General features: G+C 66.8%; 6 protein-coding genes across 6 annotated transcripts in view; 1 reads left to right on the plus strand and 5 right to left on the minus strand.

The window, feature by feature from the left end:
• Window positions 1–62: 62 nt before the first annotated feature.
• Window positions 63–3273, minus strand: CHLNCDRAFT_133847 (hypothetical protein; the record flags this gene model as incomplete). Its single annotated transcript, XM_005847687.1, has 10 exons — window positions 63–181; window positions 291–398; window positions 549–628; window positions 770–884; window positions 1083–1243; window positions 1596–1699; window positions 1878–2053; window positions 2470–2609; window positions 2863–3013; window positions 3237–3273. The coding sequence occupies 10 exons, from the start codon at window positions 3271–3273 to the stop codon at window positions 63–65; spliced, it is 1191 nt and encodes a 396-aa protein (XP_005847749.1).
• A 1920-nt stretch (window positions 3274–5193) lies between these two features.
• On the minus strand, window positions 5194–6195 carry CHLNCDRAFT_13560 (hypothetical protein; the record flags this gene model as incomplete). The annotated part of the gene is made up of 4 exons (XM_005847688.1): window positions 5194–5394; window positions 5536–5709; window positions 5884–5939; window positions 6126–6195. Coding segments are annotated over 4 exons (501 nt in total), but the record flags the coding sequence as incomplete, so codon positions are not given.
• A 1323-nt stretch (window positions 6196–7518) lies between these two features.
• Window positions 7519–10284, plus strand: CHLNCDRAFT_35417 (hypothetical protein; the record flags this gene model as incomplete). The annotated part of the gene is made up of 12 exons (XM_005847524.1): window positions 7519–7559; window positions 7671–7681; window positions 7849–8060; window positions 8157–8233; window positions 8389–8465; window positions 8601–8653; window positions 8794–8909; window positions 9008–9077; window positions 9245–9351; window positions 9515–9628; window positions 9868–9946; window positions 10169–10284. The coding sequence occupies exons 3-12, from the start codon at window positions 7994–7996 to the stop codon at window positions 10282–10284; spliced, it is 876 nt and encodes a 291-aa protein (XP_005847586.1). The 5' UTR covers window positions 7519–7559; window positions 7671–7681; window positions 7849–7993.
• A 566-nt stretch (window positions 10285–10850) lies between these two features.
• Window positions 10851–13033, minus strand: CHLNCDRAFT_23069 (hypothetical protein; the record flags this gene model as incomplete). The annotated part of the gene is made up of 7 exons (XM_005847689.1): window positions 10851–10985; window positions 11173–11293; window positions 11517–11656; window positions 11903–11966; window positions 12208–12310; window positions 12625–12769; window positions 12953–13033. Coding segments are annotated over 7 exons (789 nt in total), but the record flags the coding sequence as incomplete, so codon positions are not given.
• A 2521-nt stretch (window positions 13034–15554) lies between these two features.
• On the minus strand, window positions 15555–17115 carry CHLNCDRAFT_133851 (hypothetical protein; the record flags this gene model as incomplete). The annotated part of the gene is made up of 6 exons (XM_005847690.1): window positions 15555–15781; window positions 15973–16263; window positions 16443–16584; window positions 16693–16787; window positions 16891–16924; window positions 17047–17115. 6 exons carry the CDS (start codon window positions 17113–17115, stop codon window positions 15555–15557), a joined length of 858 nt encoding a protein of 285 aa, XP_005847752.1.
• A 1049-nt stretch (window positions 17116–18164) lies between these two features.
• The window catches only part of CHLNCDRAFT_133852 (hypothetical protein), a gene marked incomplete at both ends in the record, with an annotated part of 5525 nt that continues 1287 nt past the window's right edge, over window positions 18165–22402 (minus strand). Inside the window, 13 exons of the mRNA XM_005847691.1 lie at window positions 18165–18338; window positions 18633–18732; window positions 18923–19032; window positions 19155–19187; window positions 19343–19470; window positions 19651–19702; window positions 19827–19923; window positions 20124–20876; window positions 21008–21095; window positions 21281–21357; window positions 21518–21710; window positions 21831–21874; window positions 22106–22371. Of these exons, the coding sequence (XP_005847753.1) occupies window positions 18165–18338; window positions 18633–18732; window positions 18923–19032; window positions 19155–19187; window positions 19343–19470; window positions 19651–19702; window positions 19827–19923; window positions 20124–20876; window positions 21008–21095; window positions 21281–21357; window positions 21518–21710; window positions 21831–21874; window positions 22106–22371 (2115 nt within the window). The remainder of the gene's footprint in view (window positions 18339–18632; window positions 18733–18922; window positions 19033–19154; window positions 19188–19342; window positions 19471–19650; window positions 19703–19826; window positions 19924–20123; window positions 20877–21007; window positions 21096–21280; window positions 21358–21517; window positions 21711–21830; window positions 21875–22105; window positions 22372–22402) is intronic.

Here is a 22402-nt window from a genome sequence, read left to right on the forward strand (position 1 = left end):
AAAATTCACGGGCGCATGTCGCAGGCCTGTCGCCCATCAGCAGCGCCTGCTCGGTGCCGCCGTCAGGACCGCTCGTAGCTGTGCACCACTCGGATGATCTTGCCGTGCTGCCGCCAGTACCGTATGCCGCTCCAGTCAATGTGCTTGGTCAAGAATGTGTATGCGATGCACACGGGGATCACTGCACGCGGCGCATCATAGGACGTCAGAGCCTCGGCTGACAAACAGCCGCTGCAGCAGGGCACGATTCCGGCGCATCACCCTCTGGCCAACAACCCCTCCAGGCGCACCTGCATTGTTCAAATAAAATCCGAGCCACAGCTTGGGCCAGCTGAAGGTGTCCAGCTGGTGGCGCTTGAGTTTGGGGTTCAGCGCGCAAAACAGGTCCAGCACGGTGCCTGCGCCAGCAGGGCAGGCGTCGGTCGGATGCTTGGCATACGCGCAGAGCATGGCGCTGGATGGACGGAAGCTGGCCTGCCCCCAAACACCTCCGCCGAGCGGTTGCATCTGACCCCAGAGGCTTAGCTCAGGCCCCGGGGTGGGCTCACTTGTCATCCACCGCAGCGCCAGCATGAGGTAGACGATGCTCAGGAAGAAGGAGGCCAGGCTGGCCAGAGACCAGGGACACCTGCAGCGCTCATGCACACATGCCAGGCAGGGAGACCTGTTGCGCAGCTCGCTGCCAGCAAGCCTTCGGGGCGCTGCTGCTGTCGCAACACGAGGGCAGGCAGGCCGCCAGGAAGGCAGGCAGGCGCCCCCAACAGCGCACCGGTCGATGCCAAAGAGGCGCAGCCAGAGGTAGCTGCTGCCGTCAGGGCCGCCGTACACCTGCTGCGTGGGAAGCAGCAGGATGGCCAGTACCCACAGCAGCAGGCGAAGCATAACTGCAGATCGCGGGGAGGGAGGCGGGCAGGTTGGGGCACCACACCGACAAGCACGATTGGATACCACGATTGGATACCACGCCCTCGGCAGCCAAACGTGCTTGCAGCCTGTAGTGCTGTACAGGAGCACAGCGCCTGGCTCCTGCCACAACCGGCATCCCGGCCACGCCGTTCTGGCCGCGCCGCCCGGCCGCGCACCCGTGGTGGCTGGCAGCACCACGCCCCAGGAGGCAAAGGCGTGCAGGGCGGCCAGGCTATGGTTGGTGCGCCTGTTGTGTTCGTTGCTATAGGTGTCCATGACATACAGCTGGCGCCGCAGGTAGTTCCACCACCGCCGCAGCGGGTAGCCGCCCTCGATCCTGCACCAGGCGCAGGCGCAGGCGCGGGCACGCACGTGTGTTGCGGCATGGGCGTTGCCGACGGGCACCGGCGTCGGCGTGTTGCCGCTGGAGGGAAGGATTGTGGGGAGCCCGGCTCCGGGCCCAGCAGGCTGGCATGGGCACAGAGCCGAGAGGGCGCCCCACAGCCTCCCACGCCGCCTTCCACCCGCAGACCGCCTCAGGCCCGCCCCCAAACGAGCCAGGCCTGGTGCCAGAAGCGAGGCACAGCGGCAGAAGCACGACGCAGCGGCAGAGGCACGGCCCGGCAGCATGCAGAAGCACGACGCAGCGGCAGAAGCACGGCCCGGCGGCGCGCCGAGGCGAGGCCCACCACTGCGGGAAGATGGAGTAGCCGGGGCAGTAGATGGTCAGCTGCTGCTCGGTGCACTGGCTGGCCACTGTGAGATCATCCGAGTAGCCGCCATCCGCCCAGGCCTGCAGCAGAGCGGCAGCACGTGCACATGACACCAGCTGTCCAGCAACGCCCGTGACCCAACTGCACCTGGCCTCGCTGCCTGACACATGGCACGCGCCGCAACGTAGGTGCCCCAGCTCGCCAGCCTCCCGCCCGCCAGCCTTCCGCCAGCCACCCCCGCTCCAATCCCCCGCTCACCCGCAGTATGCCTCGCGAGTCGTGCCGCATCTCAGAGGTGCGGAACAGCATGCAGCCGCCCCACACAAACTGGGTGCGCTCCTTGACCGAGAAGGGGACGATGAGGGGGAGGTGGTAGGACAGCGCGGCGTACGCCAGCAGGCAGGCGTCCTCCGCCGGCACGTCAAACGGGTAGCCTGCGGGCCAGGGACGAAAAGAGGGAGGCGGGTGGGCACCACGCGCGAGCCAGCACGCGCCTGCCCATGGTTGACCAACTATCAGCCCCCGCCCCTTGCTGCGCACTCCTGCCCGCAGGCGCTGGTTTGGTGGCAAGCCGGCCAGCCCCGCCGGGGCAGCCACCCAGCCCTGCTACTGCACGCCCCTCCCATCACTACCATCCCCAAGCACACAGGCACTCACACCGACCAGGCCCACGAATCCATGCACCCAGCCAGCTCACCCACACATGAGACACACACACACACACACACACACACACACACAGCCCAGCCCACAAACACGTGACACCCAGGCAGCCACACCGTCGACCGCCAAACCAGTACCGCCCCTGCCCCCAGCCCAGCCCAGCCCAGCCCTGCCCAGCCCAGCGCACCCGTGGCCATGAACAACCCCGCATCCGCCTCCATGTCCCGCACCAGCGAGGCCAGCAGGCCCGGGTGCAGCAGTACATCGTCGTCCAGGCACAGAGCGTACTGCGAGTCGGGCGACGCCTGGCGGATGCCGGCCAGCAGGCTGCAGGCGGCGCGGGGAGCAGGGCAGGCATGGCAGGCACCTTGGACGTTACCCCACATGCCAACCCACATGCCAGAGGCGCCGGCAGGGCACGAGATGGGCAGCAGCGGCACGCCATGCCACGCCGCTCCGCCTGCCCGCCCCGTGCATGTGCCTGCCCCATGCCCTCCCAGGCACACCCCACCTCGGGCCCTTGCCGCCCCGGTCTAGGAGCCCCTGCCCGCTCCCCCACCCCCACAGCTCGGCAGCTCACTTGTGTACCTTCTGGCTCGTGTGCTCCGCAAAGCCAGCCGACTGGATGCGCACGGGGCGGCGGCCCTGCAGTTCCCGGATGAGCGTGGTGATCACCGCATACGCCGGGTCCGTCTTGTCCTCCAGCACAAACACATACTCCAGGCTGCCGCCTGCAAAGCAAGTGGGTGCCGTGCCGTGAGCGAGGGGTGTGGGAGGGTCGGCGAGGGAGGGGCGCGGGGCACCCAGGGCAGGCAGCACGCAGCGCAGCGCGTCCTGGAGCGCACGCGTGCCCTGCCGTGGCTGCTGCAGCCCAGGCAGGGCACGCCGATGCAGCATCCAGTGCGCACGGGAAGGCAGGCAGCGGGCAGGCAGCGCGGGCGGTTGTTTGCACACCATAGTCAAGGCTTAGCACAGACCGCCAGTTGGCCATGCTGTGGCTGCGACATCCACGCACGGGCAGCACTACTGTGACGGGGGGCAGCTTGGGCTGGCCAGCCTGCACGCTCAAGAGAAGGCCGCGGCGTCAGTTGTGGCAGCGGCGCCGCCGCGCGGGCGGCAACGCTGGTCATCGCTCTGGCGCCAAGCCACGCACCTCCTGTTCGCCTGCGATCGCCGCCAAGCTGCCGCGGCTGCTGGATTTCGGCCCCGGGCGGCGCCCAAGGGCTCGGCGCCTCTGGCGCTGCAGTTCCCGAAGCCTGGCCTTCCCGGCGAACACCCATAGCGTGGCGAGCAGCACAACGAGCCAAATGCCATGAAACTGCAGCGCTGTGATCAAAGGGCTGCACAGCGCCGCATTCCCACCCTCCACCAGCCTGCTCAACCAGGCAAGGAGGTTGCGCAGAAGAACCGGTGGGGGGAGCATTTGTCGCTGCTGAAATTAAATTGAAAATGGGAGATCCTCATACTGGAGCCGCCACTGCGCCACGCTGTGCGCCGCCACCTTCACACCGCTCACATGCGCCTGTTGCTTGATTGCAAAGCATCCCCAAAGTGGCTTGTGACCGACAGTCAGAGGCCGGAAGCTAATGTACAATCACTGCGGTGGCAGCGCCAGCCGCAGGAGCGGCACCGGCCGCTTGCCGCCGCCGCCGCCAGCAGGTGCAGCAGGTGCCGCCGCGGGGCCTGCTCCCCCACCAGGCCCCAGGTTGCTGGCCTGCCGCTGCCGCCCGCGCTGCTGCTGCTGCTGCCGCTCCCGCCAGTGGTGCTGCTCGTCGGCGCCGCGGGTGTCGCGCGGCGTGGCGGCGCCGTCGCTCCACATCTCATCTTGCGGCGGGCAGGGCAGCAGCACCTGGTCAGAGGCGGTGCGTGCCAGGGCCATGGGGCTGGTGGCCTCCTGCAGCGTCCGCTCCTTCTTGCCCAACTGCAGAAGCAGGGCAGACAGGTTCCCAGGCAGGAGGCCATTGTTGGCACACCACACAGACACCGAATGCTCATTTGCACACCCTGCAAATGGTGTGCCAAGACTTGGCCAGCCCACCTGCGCTGTGGCAGAGTCGATGCTGATGCCGGGCAGATCCTCCAGCGTGAGGTCGGAGGGGGGCTCGCGCCGCCGCTTGCCGGGAGACGGCGGCCGCTCCTCGCCCCGAGCCTGCATCACCCACCCCGGCAGGTCGGAGTCAGCAGCCAGCCCTCATGCAGGAAGCTGCACAGCATCTGCATCGGGCAGCGCAGCGCTGCACGAGCCCTGCCCTGCCGATATCTACCCTCCCCAGCTGCACCCGGAGCCTGCTTGCCTGCTTGCGCAGCCGGTCGTTGGGGCTGGTGGCCGCGTCGCCGCCCTCCTCCTCGCGCGGCGTCTTGCGCCCGCCGCCGCTGCCGCTGCGCGCGCTGCCGCCCGACTCGCCGCTGGCGTGGGAGGTGAGGGAGCGGTGGTACAGCTGCGGGTGGACAAAGGGGGGGAAGGGCACGGCGTGGCCAGCGTTGGAATGGACGACTCGGAGTGCTGAGGGCCTCGAGGCAGGGCTGGCTCGCATCACTCAGCTGCCGTAGTGCTTTGTGTTTCTGGCTATTCTGCACTCAGCACCCGCCTCCAAACCAAGCCAAGCCTTACCACCCCACCCACCTCAAAGTCCTTGTCATAGCTGCTGATCTCCAGGACTGCCACAGGCTCCCCCGCCGCCACTGCCAGCACCTCTGCCGCCGCCGCTGCCGCCGCCGGCCTGCCTCCGCCGGGCGCCGCCGGGCTGCCGCTGCGGCTGGCGCTGCCCTCCCCTGTCCCGGCCGCCGCCAGCGAGGTCCAGAAGGCCGGCGGCTCCTGGCCCTGCCGCACAACTGCCGCGGGCCCCGGCGCACCCTCATACTTCTGCAGCTGACCCGCAAAGCGCTGCGCTGCTGCCAGGAACGCCTCGGGGCAGGCCTCGCCTGCCCAGATGGTCAGCGCAGCCGGGGCATGCAGCACAAAGGCGCCGCGAGGGTCCAGGCTGGCGCCGCCAGCCGGGGCGCCCACCGGCTTCGGCACGAGGTGCTGCGCCGCCGCTGCCGACTGCGGCGCGATGCGGTACAGGCGGCAGCTGTCCAGCGGCGCGTGCCGCCGCTTGTGCCATTGCAGCAGCTGCATGGGCAGCACAGGGGGCGCGCGCCGGCGGGCAAGGCATTGAGCCGGCCGCAACGTACACCCGCCGCGCCACAACCACCGCTCTGCCCGCGATGCACACCTGTTGGCTACCCTGCTCCCCACCCCCAAGCCTCCCACCTGACAGATGAAGCCGATGTTGGGGTTGGTGACGCCGCGCGCCGCCTTGACAGCCAAAAAGACGTCATCATACACGGCCGCCTGGCGCCACATCAGGTAGGCGATGGCCAGGCTGGCGGAGCGAGACACGCCCTGGCTGCAGTGGATAAGCACGCGCCCGCCCCGCGTGGCCTCCTGCGACAGAGGCGCCGGCGCAAAGGGGAGGCCGCAGGACCATGGGCAAGGTCCAGCAGTGCTGAAGGTCCAGCACAGGCCCAGGCGAGCATGCGTCGGGCCGAGGTGTGATCTGCCAGCCCCGTTTCGCCAGCGGCAGCAGCCCGGCTGCACCACAGGCAGGTGGGTGTGCACCTCGATGAAGTCAAACACATCATACAGCACACACAGGATGTCCTCCCCAGGCGTGTCTGCAACGGCAGGAGGGCAGGAGAGGAACATGGCACGTCAGGGGGGCAGGGCAAAGGCCGTGCCAATACCGCCGACAGCCGGCCGCTACCGCTGCGCCCGCCCTCCACCTCTCCGGCGCTGCAGTACACTGCAGCATAGCGCGTCTGCAGCGCGCCACCCTGCAGATACAGCACTTGGTAGCGCACCCTGCAGGTAGAGCACTTGGTAGCGCAGCTCGTCCTCAAAGTAGGGCGGGTAGAGGAAGCCGACGCAGTTGACCACGTGAGTGATCCCCGCCTCCCTCAGCGTCTCGCGGCTGCGCGCCACGTGCTCCGCGCCCACGTACAGCCCCTCCGCCACGCGGCTGCACTGGCGCTCGAAGAAGGCCAGCTTCTCCTTGCGGGCGCGCAGCTCGGTGGGCGGGCCGTCGTCGCGCGGCAGCGTGCGCAGGTCCAGCACCCGCAGGTTGCCCATGCGGCTGGCGGCCTTGGTGGGGCTCAGCTGCGGGTCGCTGCGGACCTGCTGGAGGGGCTGGAGAGGCGCGGCGTTGCCCGCATCCTGCGCTGGCTGCCAGTACCTTTCTCTGAACTGCGGCGCCACGAGGCCGCCGCTAGACGGTGCAGCCATCATGCACGCCCGGAGGCGGGCTGAGGCAGGCACGGCGACAGCGCGGGTCGCTGTGAAACCAAACGCCCGCCGCTAGTTTGAACGGGGTCCGCAGCTGGGCTTCCGGGCCAGGGCACGGATGGGGACACGACGCCGACAGGGAGCACCAGGCAGCGTGCAGGCTCTCGAACTCGACTGTCCTGCCCACGTACTGCAGGCGGGATGAACTCTGCTGATTTTAGAGGCTCTGGAATTGGAAATGCAGGCGCAAGGTTGCTTGATTTTGGCTTGGCAGTAGCCTTTTGTAACTACAATCGGCATTGCGACACCCTGCCCAGCGGAGGCATCGGAAGGAGGGCGGGCACAAGCTGCAGAGTTGCGCCTGACTGCGAAAAGCAACAGGACTCGTGAAACCAACAAAGCTAATGCAGACGAGTCCATTCAACATCACACCACCATCCATTCAACATCAATATCACAACGACAGGTGTGGTCCGACGGATGGGAACAGAAAGTGACGAGGGCGGGTACCAGGACCGTCCCATGATTGACAGGCGGATGCCGTCGCATGAAAAAACGGGGAGAGACATCGGAGCGCTAGAGCGCAAGAAAGCAGAGTCACTCAATCTGAAGGGGGGGGAAATATACAACTATTGATGGATTGGTGAAAGTGGGTAACCCAGCCGTGAGGCAGGCAGGTAGGTGAGGGATGAGCGGAGGCGGGGACAGGCAGACACGGCGGCGGCAAGAGGAACGAGTGCAGCTAAAAGAAGAAGAAACATGAAGGCACCGTCAGCTCCGCAGCGACTTGGTGGGTATGTGGAGAAGAGCTGCATTTGAGGAGAGGATGTCAGTCTGCAGGGGAAGGAAGCGGCGGCATGCGGCAGTCGCCGCTCGCCAGCAGGACAGTCGGTGTACGGCTGAAGAATTGCCTATACGTGATCGCCCCTTTCGCAAGCGCTGCTCTCCCTGTTGTGGCATCTCGGCTGATCAGTAGCGCGGTCCTGGTTGCGTGTGCGGGGTGCCCAAATTAGGTGAGCTGTTCATCTCGCTGGTTCATCCGCATCTCAAATTGAGCACATAAAGCCGGTTCGCCATCATTTGCACCCATTCACACTCGTAGTCCCAGAGCGACGTATTCCCAGAGCGCGGGCAGGTCAGTCTTTGCGTGCGCTTTTCTCTCCCGGCTGTAGCCTGCATCCCTGCTGATGATCGTTGCAATCACGGCGCGCCCTGCCGGCGCGGGCCTGCTATGCACGGCGCCGCCGCACCCGCTGCCGCCATTCACGCGTTGCACCCCCGCCCGTTCCGCCTGCGCCGCAGGCTGTTCCCTGCCCACCCAACACTGGCAGCCGCTCGCGTGCAGCGCCTGCAGCTCCCTGCAGCGGCCTGGCTGAGCGCCCTCCTCGCGGCACTCGTGGCACTCCAGCCCGCAGCAGCGGCGCCAGTCGGGCGCAAGGCTGGCAGAATGGCAGCTGTGGCGGTCCGCCCCATCAAGTCTGTTGTGCGAGGCTCCAAGATGATGGAGGGCGCAGGTGGGGGGCTGGCTGGCGCTGCTCTGTTGCATTCATCCACCGCCGCATGCTTGCTCGGCTCACCCCCGGCCGCCTGCTGCCCCTGCTGCCCTGCAGGCGTGCGCATCTGCAGAACCCTGGGCACCCCTGCCCTGCGCAACCTGGATCCCTTCCTGATGCTGGATGAGCTCAAGGTGTGGCCGCCTGGGCGCCGCTCGTGCTCCACAGCAGCAGCAGCGGCAGCAGCAGCTGCGTGCCCGCTGTGCCCTGGCAGCGCAGCGGCGGCCACGTCTGTCGCCGCTCGCAAGCACGCTTTGACCATGCTCCCACCCGCCCCCTGCTTGCTCAGATGCCGGCCCACGAGGCCTCCGCGGGGTTCCCCAACCACCCGCACCGCGGCTTTGAGACCTGCAGCATCATGCTGAGGTGCGGGCGGGTGGGAGGCATGAAGGGACGAGGCGAGCGGCGGGCGGAGGTGGTGGCGCCAGCAGCAGCTCTTGGGGTTCGGGTGCCTGGCACCTGGCATCATCACCCCACCCCACCCCCCTGCCTCTCCTGCAGCGGCAAGATGGAGCACAAAGACAGCATGGGAAACGAGGGAGTGATCGGCCCAGGTGCGGCGACCCCTCTTGCCGCCGCCGTTGCGCCTCACGCCTGCGCCGCGTCACACACCCTTCCTCTGGCGTCGGCGCTGGGGCCGGGCTGGCGGCTTCACGTCGCTGACCTGCCTGCCTGCCTGCCTGCCTGCCTGCAGGCGGCGTGCAGTGGATGACGGCGGGGCGAGGCATTATCCATTCTGAGATGCCGGTGGTGACCTCTGGCCAGCTGCACGGCTTCCAGCTCTGGATCAACTTGCCCGCCAAGGACAAGGTGGGCCCCGGGCTGGGCTGTGGGCTTGGGTACCATGGTGCGGGATGCGCCCAAGCTGTGTTCGCCACAGCTGTGCTGTTTGCTGCGGTGTACCGCAGATGTGCAAGCCACGGTACCAGGACCTGCAAGCCGACGACATCCCGGTGGCAGAGAAGGACGGCGCGTCAGGTGCGCACGCCTGCTCCCAGCTCCCCGCTCGCTCCCTCGCTGCAGCCTGCTTCAGTGCCCCTCGCCGGCTCCTCCACGCAGAGTCCCCGAGAAGCGACTCCCGCCAAAGTGCGGCAGCGGCCTCACAACCTGCACCCTTCCTGCCCGCCCCTGCCCGCCCCCCGCAGTGCGCGTGATGGCGGGCAGCAGCCTGGGCGTGGCCGGGCCCATCAAGCTGCGCAACCCGGGGCTGCTGCTGGATGTGCGGCTGGCACCCGGCGCGAAGCTGGCCCAGGTGAGGCCATGCATGCCGCTGGCGGGCGCGGGTGGGAGGGGCCCCAGCCAGCCGCCATGCCGCGCTGCGCCGACTTACTCTGCCGTGCATGCCACACCTGCAGCGCATCGCCCTAGTGCTTTCTCACCCGCCTGCCTGCTGGTGACGCCGCCCCCGCCTGCAGCACGTGCCGGAGGCGTGGAACGGCTTTGCGTACGTGTATGAGGGGAAGGGCCGCATCGGCGACAAGTCTGCGCAGCCCGAACATGCCTATGTGCTGCACAACGAGGGAGACACGGTCGGTGGCTGCTCCGCCGCTGCTGCTGCTGCTGCTGTCGCGCATGCACGTGCGCTGGCACGCGCAACATGTTGCACGGCCAGGGCGGGGAGCCGGGCGGGCACCACGCCTGCTAGGCAGCTGCCTGCCGGCTGCCTGTCTGTCTGTCTGTCGGCCTGCTGTCGGCCGTGCCCCTGGCTGCTCCAGTGGCAGCAGCTTACAGCACCCGCGCTGCGCTTGCCCTGGCTGCCTCCGCGCAGGTCCAGGCCACCGCGGGGGAGGAGGGCCTCAAGTTCCTTCTCATCTGCGGCCAGCCCATCGGCGAGCCCATCAAGCAACGTGAGGAAAATGCGATGCTTCAGCCTGCTTCCGTGTTGGCTTGATGCCCATGTTGCGGGCGCCACTGCCTTTAGTAGTCACAGCTGGGGCCCTGCCCACCCCTCGCCACCGGTGCCATGCTCCCGCTGCTCTTTCCGTCTGCCGCCCCTCGCCGCCTGCCCCCGCCGCTCCCCACCCTGCGCCGGCCCCTGACCACCTGCTCCCGCCTGCCCTACCCTGCAGATGGCCCATTTGTGATGAACACGGATGCTGAGATCCAGCAGGCATTCAGAGACTACCAGAGTGGCGTGCTCCAGAGGGCGGAGGACAACCCTTGGAAGGACGATGAGGAGCTGTGAGCTGTGCTGATGTACTGATGTACAGGCTGTTGGTGAACATCACCCTCTGCGCCAATGGCCCGGCCCCTGCTCTGGCCTCCCACTTGGCTGCGCCTGTTGCGCGGTGGCGGGCAGACCCGCCTCAACTCTTGGCTGCCATCCTCCACGCACCCCTGCCACTTCTCCAACTCGTGGCTGCCAGCTGTGGCCAGCATGGAACCGTCCCCATGTTGTTTTTGAGGACGGGCAAGCTGCACACCACCCGTTACTGCCAGCTTACGCACGGTTGCAGATATGCTCCTCTGTACCAGCACCCCTACTGTTGACATCAGCCTGACTTTGTTGAAGGACTTGCAGCAACATTGTAAAGCAGCGCATCAAGCTTGCTGTCACGTGTACGTGCAGTGCCACTTCCAACCCACGGCCTCGCCAAACCTGCACGCCCCCAGTCTCTCCTTTTGCCTTCCAGGCAGTGCCGGCAGACGGACCCCGCATCTTGCCAGGCGGGGGATGCTGGCTGGCACTGGCTGGCTGGCTGGCGCTGGCGCGGGCAGGCTGGCGCAGGCGCAGGCGCCGCCGCTCGGCCGCTACTCGGGGCGGTACGCCGCGCACAGCTCCCAGTAGTGGCCCACTTTGTGGTCTGACAGGAAGGTGCGGGCGGCGGCCTCTGTTTGGAAAGTATCGGACTTGAACTTGCGGAAGGAGCGCTCCTTGACCACGCCCTGCACGGCGCGGCGCAGCGTGCACAGCGCGCGTGGGCAACCCCCAGCTTGCTGCTGCTGGCCCAGGCTGGCGCGGCGGCTGCGCCCCAGCAGCAAGGGCCCCGGCAGCAATGCCACGTGCCCGGAAACTACCAGCAGCCAACCGTGCTGCTGGCTCCAACCGCCCTCCCTGCCTTTGCCCCCTCACCTGCCAGACCAGGTGGCAGTAGTTGGGCGGCTTGTTAGGCTTGGTAGGGTCTTCCTCCTCCTCCTCCTCCTCCTCCCGCCGCGCATTCCAGTCGATGCGCCGCAGCATGAGCTTCTCGTACCTGCGGCGGTGGTACCGCAGGGGGCGGTGCAGCGAGCGGCGGCGGCGCATCAGAACCCATGGCGTGGCGCTGCCACGCCGCTGCTGCCACGCGGCGTCGCCTACCCCACCCTCTCTGGCTCGGCGCTACCCCTGGCGAGCAGGACCAAGCTCCGCGCTGCACACCCACACTGGCACCCAACCCACGCCTCGCGCGCACACACTCTCCTTCAGCCCACGCCCACCTGCGCAGCGTCTTGGGGCTGCCCTCCACCACCACGATGGCAAAGCCGTCTGCCTGCACCAGGCACGCCCCCGTCATGTGGTTCTCCCTCGCATTCACATCCACCTTGAACCGCAGCTGGGCGTTTGTCAGGTCCCCAACCTGTAGCAGGCGAGGGAGGCAGAGAAGGAGGGCAGCTGGGAACGGCGGCGGGGTGGTGGGGACGGGAGGTCGGTTGGGCGGATGGCAACGGCAGGGTGGATGCGTGGGCGGCGTGGGCGGGAAGCGCAGGCGCAGGAACGAAACAGGAGAGGGAGGCGGGCCAGGGAGGGAGCACGCGAGCTCGCCAAGCAGAGCGTGCAGGCCCAGCAGGCAGGCCCAGCAGGCAGCGCCAGCAGGCAGGCGCACCTTGTAGAGCGCCACATGCGTCTCCACCCCCTCCTCGCCAACCAGCTTCTTCAGCTTCTTGTCCCTGCACCACAACGCAAGCGCGGCCGCGGGGCAGATGACTCTCAATAATCCCTCCTTCCATCACACGCGGCAATCCCCGCGTTTCAGCATACCCCACCTAGCAGCGGCAGAGCTGCGCCTGCGTCCGCCTCTTGCTCTCCACCCTCGCGGGTCGGCAGCCCATCCCATCCCAGCCCGCCAAATCACGCCCCGTGCCAAGCAAACCAAACCATCCCCATCCCCGCCCGGCCCAGCCCGCTCACTTGCGCTCTGCGGGCGTCAGCATGCGGGCCAGGTTGCGGTCCTCGTGCGCCGCCGCCCGCTCCGCCATCTGCTTGCGCACCTCGGCCTCCACCGCCGTGGGGTCTGCGGGGCGGCCGCGGTGGGGACAGGGGACAGGTGGAGCGCCGGGTGGATCCCAGGTGGGATGTGGCAGCGCGGAGTGGCTGCGACGGCATAGGCGAGCGCAGCCCGGCGCGCGCGGGCGCCCGCCGCGCCGGCTTCCCAGCACACAGCTTGCGATGGGACGACCAAGCAGGGCACGGGGCCACCTCGCCTGCCCCTCTCTTCTCTCATACACACACGGCCGCGCACGTGCACAATCGCCGCCACACACGCCCACACACGGCCGCGCACGTGCACAATCGCCGCCACACACGCCCACACACGCGCCCACAAACCTGCCGTGGCCTCGGCGCCCAGCACGCGCATCAGGTTGGAAATCTTGACCTTGGGCTTGGGCGCCTCCAGCAGGCCCTGCCGCACAAGCTCCTGCTTCTCCTTCTCCCGCGCGATGCGCCGCTGCGTGCGCAGCTTCTTGAGCTCCTGCGGGGCGCGGGTGCGTGGCAGGGAGTGAGCGGCATGACCAATGGCAGCAAAAATAGCCAACCGTCGAGCCACGGGGCGAAGCAGGAGGCAGGTCCAGGAGGAGGGAGGAGAAGGAGGTGTGCAGAAGAGGCGAGAGTGGCGGGGAGCAGGTGCACGCATCACAACGTGCATCCCACCCACCCGCTTGGTCAGCTTGAGCGGCTGCGGCGGTGGCGCGGGCGCCTCGGCTGGCGGCTCTATCAGAACGGGGTGCTCCACGTACAGAGTGATGCGACCCTCCCGCAGCTGCGGGGCAGGCACAGTGAAGGGGAAGCAGGGGCGGAGTTCAGCGGCGTCTGCAGGGCAGGGCCTGCGGCGGCGGTCCAGCTGCCCCTGGCTGGCCCCTGCTGTGCCAGCGCCAGGAGCAGTAGCAGCTTCCTTCGCCACGCGGCTGCGCAGCAGGCTACACGGCGCAGGCCGCGCGCAGCAGCAGCACGCAGCGGCACCCAGGCGCCAGCCGGCAGCGGCGGCGGCGGCGGCCGGGCGTCGCACCTGCGCGGGCGCGCCCTCCACCACGCCTCCATAGGAGGTGGCGTCAGCCAGTATGCGCGCATCCCACCACTCCACCTCGGGAATGGGCTCCTCCGGGGGCTGCTGCTCCGCGGGCGCCGCCTCGGCCCGCACGCCCAGCGGTATCAGGTTGGCGTCGCCGGCCGCAGCCGCCGCCGCATCCGCCTTGCGCCGCTCCGCCAGCTGCCGGGCCGCGCCGTCGCCATACTTGGCCTGCGCCATCATCGTGCATGGCAGAGCAGGCAGGCAGGCAGGCGGGCAGGGTGAGCAGGTGCTGTGCGGGTGGCGGGAGGTGTGGGCAGGCAGGCAGGCGTGTGGGCCGGGGTTGGCAGCGGCAGGCAAGGTGGGCAGCGGGCGGCCCCCAGGGCAAGAGCTACGGCACAGCGGTGCAAGCGGAGCGGCCGCGTGCAGGCGGCGGCGGGCGCACCCGCAGCCGGCCGATCTCGGCCTGCTTCTGCAGCTTGCCCTCCTCCACAAAAGTGAGGGAGGCGCGGGGGCGGCGCTGCATGCGGCGCAGCCCGCGGTTGCCCAGGCCCGGATCAAAGAACCTGCGGAAGAGGGCGTGGGAGTGGGAGGCAGCACATGAGTGGGTCAGGCAGGTAGAGGTGGGTTGGTTGGTGGGGTGGAGCGGGGTGCATGCACGAGCAGCAGCTGGTGCTAGAGGGGGTGCCGGACCGCAGCGAAGGCACAGCAGGCGGCCCGGCGGCGGCATCCAGCGAGGCACCCCCGATGGCCCAGACCCTCGGCCCGGCGCCCCGCCCGCTCACTTCTCTGCATCCTCCTCCTTCTGCTGCTCCTGCTGCAGCTGCGCGCCGGGGGCCTGCAGCACAGGCGCTGGCGCCCGCTCAACCACCTTGCCGGTGGCATCCACCTGGCGCCCCTGGTCATCTAGCAAGAGCGGCGGCGGCAGCTTGGTGGCGGGCTTGGGCAGGCTGACGCCCAGCGCCGCGGCCGTCATGTCGGCTGCCGACAGGCCGGCCAGCGTGGGCGCCGCGCCGGGCGGCAGCATGGCCGCCGCCACCGCCGCAGCCGCGGCCGCCACGTTGGGCGCGGGCGGCCGAGGCGCTGCAGCAGCAGCGCCAGGCTTGCCAAGCTGCAACACAGATGAGGCGCATGGTTTCAGAGCGTCAGAGTAGTGAGCAGCGCACCCTGCAAGCCGGCCACATAAAGCGCCGCCGCTCACGCCTACCGTGATGCCCGCCTTCTTCAACCGTTCCGCCAGCTCCTTCTGCTTCTGCAAGGCCAGCTTGGCCTGCTGCAGCTTCTCCAGGTCTATTCCCAGCCTCCTGGGAACGGTGGCGCCCGCTGCGGGCGCCCCCGAGCCTGCTGCTGCGCCGGCCGAGCTGCCATTCTCCACCCGCTGCCGCTTGGCTGCCGCCTCCTCCCCATCGGCAGCTGGGGCCTCTTTGCGCTTCTGCTCCTCGCTGCCCATGCCCCGCCTAGAGCCACCGCGCCTGGCTGTGTGGCTGCAGGGCCTGCTAATCGACTGTGCCTGCAGAAGCCCGATACGTGAAAGAGCCGCGGGTGAGCTTGCGATGGGCTCCGATCGGGACTCCTGACCTGCACGGAGTTTAGAGTGGAAGCTGATGCCCACACTTGACAAGAACGATGCGGTGGACACGATCGAAACGGCGTTCAGGAGTGCCGAGGCTCCAGAGGGTACATGTACCGCCACCGCCTGCCGCGCCGCCTGCCACTCGATGCTTTGGGCGAGGGGCCTTTGGGGGCATTGACTGCAAGCATTGACTACTAATGAAATAATTGACTACCAGGACTGAGTAAGGCAGCACACCGACCTTCATTGCGGCAGGTGCTGCGCTCGTCGCTCTTCAAACCCCGCCACCTCCTGAAGCCACCAAACACGCTTCATTGCTCAGGGTTTGCAAGTGCAGGGCAGTTTCGAATATGGTTTGAGTGGGGGATGGGGGGTGCTTGTACCAGCATCCCCACAGCAGCATCAAGAAAGAAACGGGTCAAGGAAACCCCCGGCGAGTCAGCCGGGCACTCTCACACAAGCATACTTGGCGAGCAGCAAGGGCGCGACCAGCGGCGCCGGCTCTGCCGTAGGCATACAGATAGGGAGGAAGGAGTAGGATAGGTAGGTGATCAGGCCAAGGGATCTCAAGGGGGCAGGTTTTAATGTCAGGGCTCATATCCACTAGCAGGTTTCAAGTGCTTCCTAGCATCCACGCTGTTGGTACAGCCGGGCAAGCAGCTTGCCCCGGCACCCCGCTCAGCCGCTGCCGGCGGCCGCCAGCCTGCCAGGGCCGGCCGCCGCGCTGCCGCTGCCGGAGGGCAGCACGCCCCCGCCGCTGCTGTGCTGGTCGTCTTCAAGCAGCAGCTGGCGCAGCACGGGCAGCGCCCGGCTGCGGGCCGCCTCAAACTGCTCCTCGTAGTCGCCGTAGCTCCAGAAGCTGACGCCGCTCTTGGGCGACTTGACGACCACCGCCTTCTGGTGGGCTGCAGGCAAGAGCGAGCGCACGCGCAAGGGCAAGCAAGACAGTCAGGCAGAGGCAGATGCTCAGGAGCCAGGGTTGCAGTATTTGGGAGGCTAGGCGCACTCATCAGTGCTTATGCCGGGCACAACCCCGGCCTGCTGCCCGCCAGCCCGCCAGTCGACTAGCCCGCCTGCCTCCTTGCTGCCAGCCCACCTAGGCCCGCGGTGTTGTCGTTGCCGCTGAAGGGCGAGCTGCGCCCAATGAGGTGCACCACAGCAGGAGCGGCAGCCGCTGCATCGCTGCCGTAGCGGTTCTGCCGCCACAGGTCCAGCCCTATCCTGCACCGGATGCCGCCGTCGATGAAGGGGCCGTCGGCGCGGTCTGGCACCGGCACCGGGCAGAAGATCACGGGGATTGCGGCTGAGGCGGAGACGGCGGCGGGCAGGCAGCCGCGGTCAAGAAGCACGTGCCGGCCGTCGGCGCCCACCACGCCGCACGCAAAGTCTGCAGGATGCAGCAGGGGGCAGGAAGGGGCACAGGTCAGAACGCAGGCAAGCAGGCTACATGATCAAGTTCGCGAGTTGGACACATGCTGGCAGGCCATGTGGCTGAGGTGCCTGCACGGCTTGCTGCGCATGCTCTGCTCCTGGCAGCCCCGCCGCAGCAGCCCTAGCCCTGCTCACCCCGGTTCAGCTCTGCAAAGCTGCCCGGCAGCAGTGCCTGCAGCTCCTCAATCAGCGGCGCCATGGACAGCACGCCCTCCCAGGGCCGCCCGTGGCACTTCAGCCGGTCGATGGGCGCATGCTTGGAGAACTCTGCTACTATCTGCACGGAGAGAGAACAAGCAGGAGAGGGAATGGGAGGCAGGCAGTGGACGGGGCAGGTAGTGCATGGCAGATGGGCGGGTGGGGTCACCAGGCCTGGGCCACTCACCTCCCGGGGCGTGTAGCCGGCAGCATACATGGAGCCTATGAGAGCGCCAGCCGAGGTGCCCATGATGCCGTTGATGGGCAGGCCCACATCCTCCACTGCAAGCAGCACGAGGAAGTATGAATGCACCAGCATGATGCGCGAGCGTCAGCGCACAGCGCAGGCAGAGCGCGCTGCAGCAAGCATCGACAGCAACCGCACCTGCTTGCAGAAAGCCGCAGTGGTTTGCAAATGCCTGCAGGGGAAGGAGCGGGGGTTGGAGGGTCAACGAGGCCGGCAGCAATTGGAAGCTTGATTGACAAGCGGAGCCAAGGCTGCATCGCACCGCCACCAGCAACTGGCACTGTGGCTACCCACCAGGAAGCCGCTGCTGAGCACCAGATCATACTTCACATCCCTGTATTCTGCAGTGAAGCAGCAGCGCATGGCGGCATGGAAATGAGTCGTGGCAAGCCCGGCCCTTGGTTTGAGGCGCTGCCCTGGCCTTCCCTTCCCCTGGACAAGCCAGGGCAGGGAAAGGCGGCAACAGTGCCGCCTCGGCGGCGGCACTGCGCGGCGGCGGCACCGAGTGCAACCCCAGAGGCCCTAGGCGTGATTCCCCCCGTTCATTAGAACGCCACTTCCCGGCTGCTCGCCCTGCGCCCAGCAAGCATCGCCAGGCCTGAACCACCAAACTTGAAATGCGGCTGCTGACCTCTCCTGCCCGGACGTCTGCTGAGGGCCACCACTCGACCGCTGCTGACAGATGCCACAGGGGCGCGGCGGGCGGTGACGGGTGGGAGCGGCGGCTGTCTTTGCATACTGGCGGGCGGAGAAGCCCTGGAGGGCTGAGATGGCACAATTGGTGGTTGCAGCGATGATGTGTGGCCCAGAAGACGGGCAGGATCCGGGTTGCAATGCGTTTGGGTCGACCTCCACGTGTTTGTGAGAACAGCATGCTGCACAAACTGTACCCAGCCTTGATGCGCACTCTCTTCTCAATTCGACTGTCAGGGTGCATGACCTGGGGGTTGGGGCTGTGAGCGGGGACAGGCCCTGACATGGCGGGAGGTGCTTGCAGTTGGAGGCACTCTTGGTTGATGCAAGGGGCAGGATTAAAGGCAATCTTGATCCATGAAATGATCAGCGATCAATCCTGAGTCGGGCAAAGGGCCCGCTGCGGGTTGTTGGGCGGCGGTTGGCGTGCTGGCGGCGCTCGTTGCCGCCAATTATTGATATTGATTGAGTCCACACGCCTCTTCGGTCGTTTTTTGGTGATTACACAGGCAGTGCAGAATGAAATCAGGGTCGTTGGGATGAATTTTTCCTAAACATGCACAGGGCCACAGCCACAACAAAATCGGGGGGCGGAGCTGCGAGCTCTGGCGCCGATTGGCACTTATTTGGGGTCAGTTCAACTAAGTTAGGAAATACAATTGCAGTGTGGCAGCGAGCAGCAAGGCACACGAGAGGCGGGGGTTCACAGGTTGCACAGGCTACGGATCCAACCGGTGTGCGGGCGTGGCGGCCAGGAAGGCGGCCCTGTCATCGGTAGCAGACCCTATGTTGACGCGCCCCTGCATCGCCTCCAGCCGGTGCATGAGCTGCTGCGCGGTGGGGCGCCCCGCGGGATCCAGGCTAAGGCACTCCAGCAGCAAGTCGGCAACCCTCTGCAGACAGCAACAGGGTCCAGTGACACAGACGGCTCAGCAGGGAAGCAGCACATGTGAAAAAGTCAGCGTGGCATGGCACCAGCACAGCGCAGCCAGAGCACTTGCCTGCGGGCACTCGTCGGGCACCACCGGCAAGCGGAGCTGCCCACGGACTGGTCGCTCGCCTGCAGTGGGAGGGCAAGAGATGAGGCGGTAGGCTTTGGGACGGCGTGCGGCACGCCCTGCGCACACATAGCGCTTCGGAAGCCGCGCCCAGCCCCACCGACTAGCAGCAGCGGCGCCAGCAGCGACATCAAACTGACTTGTGATGATCTCCCACAGGAGCACGCCAAAAGAGAAGATGTCCACGGCCTGGGTGCTGGGCTGGCTCATGAGGATCTCTGGCGCCACCCTGCGGCAGCAGCCCAGCAGCATGCAAATGTGTAGCCAACACCTGCAGTTTTACACCTGCCCCGGCTGACAGCGGCCCCGCTGGCAACCCGCTGACAACCCCCTTCCAGGACATGGTTCCAAGGAATGCACCCCGCTGCAAGAAGTAGAGTCCCCCATCAGTGTAACATAGGGCAGGTGGGCCCACGAACCATGCAAAGGTGCCAATCATTCCGGGCAGGTCTGAAAGGAAGGTGCGGGTCTGCAAGCGCGACACGCCCACATCTGCCAGCTTGGCAGTGCCTGAGGAAGTCAGCAGCACCTGCAGGGAGGGTGAAAGTATCCAGGTACGGCACAGACGTAAGAAGATGCTGGGCAGAAACACGGGGCAGGCAAGTGGCGCTGGGGCGGTGGCTCGCCTGTCACGCTTCAAACCCCACTCACGTTTGAACTTTTCACATCAAGGTGAACCACCCCCTGCAGGGCAGGGGAGAAGGTGAACACCGCCAGCTCAGGATGAGAGGTGGTGGGCAAGGAAGCGGCAGCAGCCCCTGTGCACAAGCAACGTGGCACGTGGACGCTGCAGTGCTGCAGTACCAACAGTACCATATACATGTGATGTGGCCCCATACCTTGCTGTGCAGGAAATTCAGAGCCTTTGCCACCTCGAACGCGACGCGCCGCCCACTGCGGTACCATCCGAAGACGCGCTCTTGCGTGCGGCTTGTGCGCAGGTGCAGCGCGCTTTGCAGGTCCCGTCCTGCACGGTACACGACAGGGCTGACAAGGTGATGCTGCTGGTCCCACCTAGCGGCAACACAAACGTTGTGACAGACCCAGACAGCCAGCAGCAACCGACTGGCAACGGCCCCATGTGGCTGCTTGCCTTCGCAGTATTCCAGTACAATGGTGCCCTTGTTTCCCTCATCTAGGCTTACACCAAAGAACCCAACCACATTTGGGTGCCGCAGCCCTTGCAACTGCACCGCCTCCTGCAGTACATACGGAGCAGGCAGCAGGCCGGAAGGTGTGACGAGAAGCGCCAGCTTGCATCACATGCACAGCTCCAGGAGAGAAAACATCTGGCTGGCACCACCCGACGCGAGGGAGGCTCACCCGGACAAACGCCTGCGCTGCCTCTGGGGTGCTATCCAGCTTGATCTCCTTGGCTGCCACCTTCTCGCCATGGTACAGCGCCCTCAGCACCTTGCCGCTGCGGCAGTACAAGGCGGGGAGCGCAAACAGGGGAGCAGGCAGGGAGGCAGGCAGGTGGCGCGGTGAGCAGATGGAGCGCCAAGCTAAGAAAGGCGGGCTGTTCTAGGGACACATGAAGGCTGCAAGGGCGGTGGGACAGCCTTTCTGAGCTTGGCCGGTACGGTTGTATTGCAGATTCGGCACAGTAGTGCAGCCCACCTGGCTCCCTCTCCCAGCAGCTGCAGGCTTCCGTCTGAGCGGCGCAGATATTCGATGGCTGAGGCCGGGATGACCCACTCCATTAAACTGGGAGGCAGCGTCGCGGACACCAGCCGTGAGGGCGTGCTGCTGCTGCCGGAGGTGTGCGTCCTGCTGCTGCTCAACGCACCGCTGCTGGCGGTGTTGCCGCTTGCGTCTTGTCTTGCTCGGTGTTGCAGAAGCTCCAGCACCTCCTCTGTGCGCTCTGCGCCCAGCTCCATCGGGGGTGCCAGCCGCGGCCTCATCATGCTAAGCGCAGCAAACGGGCTGGTTGGCACCGGGCGGCTGAGGCGGGGAGACGGCCCTAGGGTGGCAGTCCCGCTGGGCAGCTGGCCGAGGCTGCTGTCAGAGGGCGTCATGCTCGGTACCGCGCCGGGCAGCACCGCTGCTGGTGGGAGGCCCAGGGTGCCAGGCTGGGGCCCCGCCGTGGGGAAGGAGTCGTCTTGGGTGGACTGCTGTCTGTCTGTCACAATCTCTGGGTTTGAGGCCTTGTTCTCGCTGCCCTCCGCCCCCGCCCCCACAACCCGGGACGCCGGACCTGACGACCCGCCGGCTGCTACCTTGCTGCACCACTTGCGCTGGCCCACCAGCAACCAGAGTAGCGCTGCGGCGGCTGCTGCGGCTGCCACCACGCCGACCGCAATGCCAGCGATGGCGCCGGAAGAAAGGCTGGATGAAGAGCTGCTAGGCTCTTCCTCCCGCACATACAGCACACTGCAAGCAGCAAGCAGCACAGCATGCAAGCGATGCGTAACGTAAACCGCTCCGCTCGCCATTCCGCTGTCGAGCAAAGGCTTCCCTCATGAACAGGGACCAGGTACAGGACATGCGTGCAGAATGCTGACCTAGAGGGAGTGCGGATCAGGTTGCTGATGTTGGCGCCCTCCTCGTGCCGGAAGTAAGCCACATTCGCCTGTGAGAGGTACACCCCAGCTGCAGGGCGGGCAGGGACAGGGACATGGCAAGGGGCCGGGGCAGGCAAAACGCAGCAACGGCTGGTCAGGCTTGCCAGAACACATGCAGGCTGGGACAGGCGGTTGTTCGACAACCACATACAGCACATGTGCAGGCAGCAGCAGCTGCTGCCCGGTGCGTGCCTGGCTTGTACACAAGGGCACGGCAGAGGGGGTCCTCTGTGCAATAATCAGCGAGTTCCTGCACTGGCCCCGCCCGCAGGCACTCCTGCAGCTCGGGGCTGTAGTGCACGGCAGGGCAGGGTTGCACCGGTTTAAGGATGCTGGATGACGGTGCTGGTAGCGGGACTGGTGGTGCGCCCTCTCTCTGCCGCTGGCTTTATCATGATGGCATACGCAGCACTATTGGCAGCGTTGCTGCGACCTGCTCCCCAGCCTCACCTCAGCGACCCCTCGCAGTCAAACCCCTGCTGACCAAACAGCCCGCTGCCCAGCAGCCGCGTGTAACCGGGGACATTGGGGCCAGCCACTTCGATGGGTGAGCCGCCAACAAAGCTCACGCCCTCGCCCTTTGCGATTACAAATGCGGGCCAGCCCAGCGCTGGTTCTGCGAGCGCTTGATATCGCAGCTCGCCTGCACAGCAAAGGTATTGCCGGCCTGGAGTGAGCATCTGCAGCCCAAGCTGCGCCAGCAACAGTCGCAGGCCCTGCAGCCAGGCAGGCACCCCGCCCAGCCCCGGCAGCACCGGCTCACATTGGCTCTGGTTGAGGCGAACCTCGGTCCGCATGTCAGTATAGCTGTAGGCGAGATCAGGTGCAACAAAAACATCGAGGTGCAGGAGTGCTGCACGTGTGTGGCAGGGCACAGCATGCATAGCAGGGCCCCCGGGTCCGCAGCGCCAACCCCCGACCAGCAGGCAAGGAGGCCCAACACTCTGGCATGCTGCAGGCCCTGGCTGGGGCAGCTGGAGCAGTCCCCCAGCCCACACATTCCCGTCACCTGCACCCCAAGCACCTAAGCACACACACCTGCAGCCCTGCGGCTGGGCGCAATAGTTGAACACATTGCATGAGTCGTCGTCCCTTGCTCGGCACTCTCGGCAGCATGCCTCTGCCGAACCCACTCCGTCCAGCACCTCCAGCACGTCGCCACCCATCAGCGCCCGCTCTGCGACGATGCACCCCAGCCAGGCTGTGCTGTTGGAAAGATCCGCCCCTGCGCTGTATGCGGCCTCCAACTCAGCCTCGTCAGGAGCGACAACGGTTGTCTCGCTGCTGCCCAGGTAGGTGGCGGTCTGGCGGGGGCGGGGGGGGGGGGGGGGGAAA

The sequence above is a fragment of the Chlorella variabilis genome (assembly GCF_000147415.1).
Source record: "Chlorella variabilis unplaced genomic scaffold CHLNCscaffold_10, whole genome shotgun sequence".
In the NCBI taxonomy this organism is placed as follows: domain Eukaryota; kingdom Viridiplantae; phylum Chlorophyta; class Trebouxiophyceae; order Chlorellales; family Chlorellaceae; genus Chlorella; species Chlorella variabilis.